The sequence below is a fragment of the Zeus faber genome, assembly GCF_960531495.2.
Source record: "Zeus faber genome assembly, chromosome: 15".
NCBI classification, from domain to species: domain Eukaryota; kingdom Metazoa; phylum Chordata; class Actinopteri; order Zeiformes; family Zeidae; genus Zeus; species Zeus faber.
The window spans coordinates 1328148-1337869 of record NC_137194.1 but is presented as its reverse complement, the minus strand read 5'-3'; the positions used below and the strand labels follow the sequence as shown (position 1 = coordinate 1337869).

The 9722-nt window shown below is 47.4% G+C and overlaps 1 protein-coding gene across 1 annotated transcript in view; it reads left to right on the top strand.

Moving 5' to 3' along the window:
• Nucleotides 1–9271, top strand: part of dnmt3bb.1 (DNA (cytosine-5-)-methyltransferase 3 beta, duplicate b.1) — a gene marked incomplete at its 3' end in the record, with an annotated part of 33446 nt that extends 24175 nt beyond the window's left edge. The window contains exons 17-21 of the mRNA XM_080014477.1: nucleotides 1–137; nucleotides 1453–1538; nucleotides 1726–1795; nucleotides 2327–2445; nucleotides 9130–9271. The exon at nucleotides 1–137 is cut by the window's left edge and continues 12 nt beyond it. Of these exons, the coding sequence (XP_079870603.1) occupies nucleotides 1–137; nucleotides 1453–1538; nucleotides 1726–1795; nucleotides 2327–2445; nucleotides 9130–9271 (554 nt within the window). The remainder of the gene's footprint in view (nucleotides 138–1452; nucleotides 1539–1725; nucleotides 1796–2326; nucleotides 2446–9129) is intronic.
• Nucleotides 9272–9722: the final 451 nt, after the last annotated feature.

The window sequence follows — 9722 nt, the reverse complement described above, 5'->3', positions numbered from 1 at the left end:
GCTTGTTCTTCGAGTTCTATCGTTTGCTGAGCGAGGCCAAGCCCAAGGAGGGAGAGAACCGACCGTTCTTCTGGATGTTTGAGAACGTGGTTGCCATGGGTGTCAACGACAAGCGGGACATCTCCAGGTTCCTGGAGGTACTGCAGCACCAAATCATATAATAGAATAGAATATAATGCAATAGACAACAAAATAATATATGATACTTCAGTACAAATACTATAATGCAATGCAAAATAATGTCATATATATTTTGGAATATTCCACCAGGGGAAAATTCTAAGTAACACAGGTAACTCATAGAACAATAGGTAATAATAATAAAATACAGGTACTACTCACTTAACGACCAAGTTTTATATATATATAATATTTATACATTTTAACGACCGTTGGTACTTACGACCAGCTCTCTGACCAGTCTGTTTAGTACACTGTGTACAATACCAAGCATCTCATCTCATCACTCTTTATACACTATATATACTGTATACGCTATATATACTATATATACTATACACACTATATACATTGTATACACTGTATATACGAAATACACTATACACACTAGATGTACTATATACATTATATATAGTATATGCACAATATATACTATGTACACAATATACACTATATACACTATATATACCATATACACTATACATGTATAAACACTATATACACTGTATATACTATATATTATGCATGCACTATATACACTAGATATATTATAAACACTTAATACACTATGTACACTATATATACTGTATACACTACATACACTTTATATACTAAATTCACTTTATACACTATACATATACTATATACACTTTAAACACTATATATACTATATACACTATATATGTATAAACACTATATACACTGTATATACTATATATTCTGCACTATATACACTAGATATATTATAAACACTAAATACATTATATACACTATATATACTGCATACACTATATATACGCTATATATACTATATACACTTTATATACTACATACACTTTATACACTATTTACACTATTTATACTATATACACTATATACACTTCATACACTATATATACACTATATACACTATATATACTATGTACACTATATATACTGTATACACTGTAAACATTATATACACTATATACCAGCCACGCCCCCTTACTGTGACATAACACAGGTCCTTGCTTATTGACCTGGTCCTAGCAACAGAACATGGTCGTTAAGTGAGCAGTACCTGTGTAAATATTGTATATGTATATATATATATATATAACTTGGTCGTTAAGTGAGCAGTACCTGTGTAAATATTGTATATGTATATATATATATATATATAACTTGGTCGTTAAGTGAGAAGAACCTGTGTAAATATTGTATATGTATATATATATAACTTGGTCGTTAAGTGAGCAGTACCTGTGTAAATATTGTGTGTGTGTGTTCCAGTGTAACCCGGTGATGATCGATGCCATCGAGGTCTCAGCCGCTCATCGTGCTCGGTACTTTTGGGGAAACCTGCCGGGGATGAACAGGTCAGACTCTCCCAGACGTCCTCCCTGGTAGTCACTTATTTATATATATATATCTATGTATATACACATATAAATATACTCTATATATATATATATACACACACACACACACACACACAGAGTATATGATCAAATGAGCAGCGGTGTCCATGTGGAGATGTTGAGCGTGTTGTGATGCTGCTTCCAGGCCGCTCTGTGCCTCTGGGATGGACAAGCTGGAGCTGCAGGACTGTCTGGAGCACGGGCGGGTGGCCAAGGTCCGAAAAACACCACACAGTACCACAGTACTACAGGACCACAGTACCACACCACACAGTACTACAGTACCACACCACACAGTACTATAGTACCACACCACAAAGTATCACAGTACCACACCATACAGTACTACAGTGCCACACCACACAGTACTACAGTACAGCAGTACCACACCACACAGTACTATAGTACCACACCACACAATACTACAGTACCACACCACAAAGTACCACAGTACCACCCCACACTGTACTACAGTACCACACCACACAATACTAAAGTACCACACCACACAGTACTACAGTACCACACCACACAGTGCCACAGTACCACAGTCCTACGATGCTACAGAACTACAGTACCATAGTACCACAGTACTATGATGCTACAGTACTGCAATACTACAATGCTACAGTACCACATTATTATTACTTTGCAGTCAAGTTGTAAATAGCAGATGTTAAATATATATATATATTTTTTTACTAATTTTCTATCAATCAATGAAAACTTGTTGGACGTGTTTGCAGTTTGGGAAGGTTCGCACCATCACCACACGCTCCAACTCCATCAAGCAGGGGAAGGACCAGCACTTCCCCGTCATGATGAACGGCAAGGAGGACATTCTGTGGTGCACCGAGCTGGAGAGGTGAGGAGGACGCACACACACACTGACACACTGACACACACTGACACACACTGACACACTGACACACACACTGACACACACACTGACACACACACTGACACACACTGACACACACACACTGACACACACACTGACACACACACTGACACACACACACTGACACACACACTGACACACACACACTGACACACACACACTGACACACACACTGACACACACACTGACACACACTGACACACACACTGACACACACACTGACACACACACTGACACACACACACACTGACACACACACTGACACACACACACTGACACACACACACTGACACACACACACTGACACACACACTGACACACACTGACACACACACTGACACACACTGACACACACACTGACACACACACTGACACACACTGACACACACACTGACACACACACTGACACACACTGACACACACACACTGACACACACACACTGACACACACACACTGACACACACACTGACACACACTGACACACACACACTGACACACACACTGACACACACACACTGACACACACACACACTGACACACACACACTGACACACACACACTGACACACACACTGACACACACACTGACACACACTGACACACACACTGACACACACACACTGACACACACACTGACACACACACACTGACACACACACTGACACACACACTGACACACACTGACACACACACACTGACACACACACTGACACACACACTGACACACACACACTGACACACACACACTGACACACACACTGACACACACACACTGACACACACACACTGACACACACTGACACACACTGACACACACACTGACACACACTGACACACACTGACACACACACTGACACACACTGACACACACACTGACACACACACTGACACACACTGACACACACTGACACACACACTGACACACACTGACACACACTGACACACACACTGACACACACTGACACACACACTGACACACACTGACACACACTGACACACACACTGACACACACTGACACACACTGACACACACTGACACACACTGACACACACACTGACACACACTGACACACACACTGACACACACACTGACACACACACTGACACACACACACTGACACACACACTGACACACACACACTGACACACACACTGACACACACACTGACACACACACTGACACACACTGACACACACTGACACACACTGACACACACACTGACACACACACTGACACACACTGACACACACTGACACACTGACACACACACTGACACACACTGACACACACTGACACACACACTGACACACACTGACACACACTGACACACACTGACACACACACACTGACACACACACACTGACACACACACTGACACACACTGACACACACACTGACACACACACTGACACACACTGACACACACACACTGACACACACACACTGACACACACACTGACACACACACACTGACACACACACTGACACACACACACTGACACACACACACTGACACACACACACTGACACACACACACTGACACACACACTGACACACACTGACACACACACTGACACACACACACTGACACACACACTGACACACACACACTGACACACACACTGACACACACTGACACACACACTGACACACACACACTGACACACACACTGACACACACACACTGACACACACACACTGACACACACACACTGACACACACACTGACACACACACACTGACACACACACTGACACACACACTGACACACACACTGACACACACTGACACACACACTGACACACACTGACACACACACTGACACACACACTGACACACACTGACACACACACTGACACACACACTGACACACACTGACACACACACACTGACACACACTGACACACACACTGACACACACACTGACACACACACTGACACACACACTGACACACACACTGACACACACTGACACACACACTGACACACACACTGACACACACACACTGACACACACACTGACACACACACACTGACACACAGACACACGCACACACATTCCAGCCTCCGTCCGTCCTCACAAGTAGAGCGGTGCAAACACAAGGAGCTGGAGGAGCAGAGCGGCCACGTGAACCAGGCATGATGATGGTGATGATGAGGATGATGAGGAGGAGGAGGAGGATGATGATGAGGAGGAGGAGGAGGAGGAGGAGGAGGATGAGGAGGATGATGAGGAGGAGGATGAGGATGATGAGGAGGAGGAGGAGGAGGAGGATGATGAGGAGGAGGAGGATGATGAGGAGGAGGAGGAGGATGATGATGAGGAGGAGGAGGAGGATGAGGAGGAGGAGGAGGAGGAGGATGATGAGGAGGAGGAGGAGGAGGAGGATGATGAGGAGGAGGAGGATGAGGAGGAGGAGGAGGATGATGAGGAGGAGGAGGAGGATGATGAGGAGGAGGAGGAGGATGATGAGGAGGAGGAGGATGAGGAGGAGGAGGAGGAGGAGGAGGAGGAGGATGAGGAGGAGGAGGAGGAGGAGGAGGAGGATGATGAGGAGGAGGAGGATGATGAGGAGGAGGAGGAGGAGGATGATGAGGAGGAGGAGGAGGATGAGGAGGAGGAGGAGGAGGAGGATGAGGAGGAGGAGGAGGAGGAGGATGATGATGAGGAGGAGGAGGAGGAGGATGATGATGAGGAGGAGGAGGAGGAGGATGATGATGAGGAGGAGGAGGATGATGAGGAGGATGATGATGATGATGAGGAGGAGGAGGATTATGATGATGATGATGAGGAGGAGGAGGAGGATGATACATTTACATTTAGTCATTTATCAGACGCTTTTATCCAAAGCGACTTACAAGGGAGAATAACATTCAAGCTACATTGCGACAGAGATTAGTGTAACAACAACATTAGTGTAACAATAAATACTGCAAGGTGGTGCTAAGTAATTGTAGGTTAGGACAGGAGGTACTCTCTGAAGAGCTGGGTCTTCAAGTGCTTCTTAAAGACAGAGAGGGAGGTCCCCGCTCTGGTCATTTTTGGCAGCTCGTTCCACCAACGTGGAACTACAAATGAGAATAACCTGGATTGCCATGGCTGTATGGCCGGCAGAGCCAGGCCACGCTCATTTGACAAGCGCAGCATCCGGGGGGTAACATGTGCTCTTACAAGAGCATTTAAGTAGGTGGAGCATTCCCAGCAATCACTCTGTAGGCCAGCATCAGAGACTTGAACTTGATGGTAACCAGTGGAGCTCGATGAGCAGCGGAGTGACATGTGCCCTCTTTGGCTGGTTGAACACCAGTCGCGCCGCCGCATTCTGTATCATCTGAAGTGGCTTCACCGCACAGGCCTCAAGCCTGTTAAGAGGGCATTGCAGTAGTCGAGACGGGACATCACCAAGGTTTGTACCAGCAGTTGAGTGGCATATTGGGTCAGGTACGGCCTGACTTTTCGGATGTTGAGTAGTGCGAAGCGGCAGGACCGGGAGACGGCGGCAACATGGTCCGAGAATGTCAGTTGGTCATCAATAATGACACCAAGATTCCTTGCAGCCTTGGTAGGAACAAGAGATAGAGAGTCGATTTTAATATCGATGTTGTGATAAATACCTTGTTTGGCCGGGAAGACCAGCAGTTCCGTTTTCGCCAGATTTAGTTGAAGATGATAATCCTTCATCCATGTGGATATGTCAGCGAGACAATCCGAGATCCGCGTCGAGACAGTAGGGTCGTCGGGCGGGAAGGACAGATAGAGTTGAGTATCATCCGCATAGCAGTGATATGAAAAGCCATGTGAGCGGATGATCGGGCCCAGTGAGGTGGTGTATATGGCAAAGAGGAGGGGTCCTAGCACCGAGCCTTGGGGCCCCCCTGTGGTGAGGTTGTGAGGCACAGACAGCTGGCCTCGCCATGTCACACTGAACGAGCGCCCAGTGAGGTAAGATTCAAACCAGGAAAGTGCACTGCCCGTTATGCCCATGCTTGAGAGTATGGACAGGAGTATGCAATGATTGACAGTGTCAAAAGCAGCTGATAAGTCAAGCAGAATGAGAACCAAGGATTTGGCAGCAGCTCTAGCAGTTTTTAAGGCCTCTGTCACAGACAACAGGGCTGTTTCAGTGGAGTGACCACTTTTGAAGCCAGATTGAAGTGTATCAAGAAGGTTGTTTTTTGACAGGTATTCTGTAACCTGTCTAGAGACCGCCCTCTCTAAGGTTTTGGAAAGGAATGGGAGGAGAGAGACCGGCCGATAGTTTCCTACTTGATTGGGATCGAGTGAGGGTTTTTTGAGCAGTGGTGCGACCCGAGCCGCTTTGAAAGCGGAAGGGAAAGTGCCGGAAGTTAGGGAAGAATTAATCACATGTGTGATTGCCGGGGTGATAGTCGGTGCTATGGCTTGAAGGAGGTTAGATGGGATCGGATCTAGCGGACAGGTAGTGGGACGGCTACATGTTAGTAGTTTAGATACCTCACTTTCAGCGAGGGGGGTGAAACCAGGGAACGATGAGCCCAGGGCTGGAGAAGACAGGTTGTGAGTAAGTTGTTTAGTGAATTGGCTGCTGATGGCTGCCACTTTGTTAGTAAAAAAGGAGGCAAGGCAGTCAGCAGTGAGGTTAGTAGCTGGGGGAGGTGGTGGAGGGTAAAGCAGAGACTTGAAGGTGGCGAATAACTTACGTGTGTCTGTGGCACCGTTGATCCTATCGTTGAAGAAGGCCTTCTTGGCAGCAGTGATGCTGGAGGAGAAGGAGGACAGCAGTGTCTGGTAGCTTGCAAGATCCTCACTTGTTTTGGATTTGTGCCATTTCCTCTCGGCTGCTCTGAGGTCGGTGCGCGTTGTCCGGAGGGTGTCAGTCAGCCAAGGGTGCGACTGGGTTGAACGAGCAGGTCTGGTGGATAGTGGACACAGGCTCCAGACATGAGCTCAAGGTGGAGGAGAGAGAATCAGTGGCATCATTAACCTGCAGAGAGGAGAAAGTGCCGTGGGGTGGAAGAGAAGAGGAGAGCACAGAGGAGAAGTGGGTGGGAGACAAGTTGCGGAGATTGCTGCGGATAGTAACCATGGGTGGGGAGGTGGGGGGTTGTTTTGGTAGCTGGACATTGAAGTGGATGAAGAAGTGGTCAGAGAGATGAAGAGGAGTGACCCATAGGTTGTCGGTGGTACAGCTCCGAGCAAGAATGAGATCAAGCTCTTTGCCAGCCTTGTGAGTCGGTGGAGTCGGGATCTGTCTTAGGTCGAACGAGCGAACCAAAGACAGGAAGTCAGCCGAGCTCGCACTGTCCAAGTGGATGTTCATGTCTCCGAGGACGAGCATGGGACACTCGTGCTCAGGGATTGATGACAGCAGGGTGTCAAGCTCATGTAGGAAGTCACCTAGTTGTCCTGGTGGACGGTAGATGACGACCACATAGGCTTTCACCGGAGCAGTCACCAAGACGGCGTGATATTCAAAGGAGGCAAAGTTGTTTTAAGGCAGCAGTGGATTAAATTTCCATGTGTTGGAAATTAGCAGGCCAGTCCCACCACCACGGCCAGATGGTCTGGATGTGTGGGAGAATGAGTAGTTAGTGGAGAGTGCAGCCGGGGTTGCGCTATCTTCCGGTTTAATCCATGTCTCAGTGAGAGCAAGGAGCTCCAAGGAGAGTTGGTTGGCATGACCAGAAATGAAGTCTGCCTTGTTAACTGCAGATCGACAATTCCACAAGCCAACAGAGAAGGAGGTCTTTGCAGAAGATGTTTGCTGCAGGGACCTGAGGTTACCCGGATTGCATCGGCGTATGGTATAACGACGCTTTCTGGGTGACCTTGAAGTTGTAGGGATGCGGTAGTAGCACATTTTGTATGGAGTGAGAGAAAGAAGGCAGGTTTGCCTTGTTCAGTGTCCTTGCTTCGGTTGACGTGCAGAGGTAGACGTGCGTCTTCACACGAGAGCGACTACAAATGGGCCAACGCTTGAAGCTAACGCTTCAAGGGCAGGACCATAAATAGGTGATAGAATACAGCTGCTGGTGTGATTAGGGTTGCACCTGGCTAAGAGCACGCCCACATAAGAGAGGACTTACCTGAATAGGGGGTGTGTCTGGAACACAAGCTTGTTGGCAGATCAGCAAATAGCAGTGAAATGTACAGAGTCAATCCAGTAGTCCAAGTTGCAATATTACAATACGAGCAGTGATACACTACACAGCAACCTCAGCACTAGAGCTCGACTCAGAGTTAGTTTGTAGTGCAGGGTATTTATCCCTGATGATGATGATGATGATGATGAGGAGGAGGATGATGATGAGGATGAGGATGATGATGAGGAGGAGGAGGATGATGATGATGATGATGATGGGATGTGCTCCAGGCCTGGAGCTGAGTGGACGCCCACCTTGTTGTTCTCTGTTTCTACGTCACCAGGGCGGAGGCAGGACGGCCTCTCTGTCCCTTCAACCGCCTCTGTGTGATGTCATAAGGACACCAGCAGACGGGAGGAGTGATGTCATGTTTACGCTCTTCCCCAGATGAAACAGACGTTCTGATGCAGTGAACACAGACATCAAGGACCGGGCCGAGTCCGGTCGCGTCGGCAGGACTGCAGCGGGGGCTGGTAGTTGCCGCCTGGTTTGATGTGACTGCTTTTTCTGTTTCTTTCTGCAGGATCTTTGGTTTTCCCGTGCACTACACCGACGTGTCCAACATGGGCCGCGGAGCTCGGCAGAAACTACTGGGACGATCCTGGAGCGTCCCGGTCATCAGGCACCTGTTTGCACCGCTCAAGGACTACTTTGCCTGCGAATAGACACCGCCCAACACCGCCCAACACCGCCAAACACCGGCAAATACACACCGCCCTGCACTTGCGAACACACACGACACGAGGCCAGCAAATAGACAACACCCAACACCAGCAAAGGCCTACGCTGTAACCAGCAAATACACACCACCCAAAGGCAGTGAAAAGTCACCACCCAACTCCAGCAAATAGACCCTATCCTCTTGAATACCTGTTGAAAGGCACACACACACACACACACACACGTACTACAGACCAATACAGACGCACACAGACACACACATATACACACTAATACAGATGGATGCACACATACACACTAATACAGATGCACACGCACACATACACACTAATACAGATGCACACGCACACATACACACTAATACAGATGCACACATACACACTTATACAGATGCACACATACACACTTATACAGATGCACACATACACACTTATA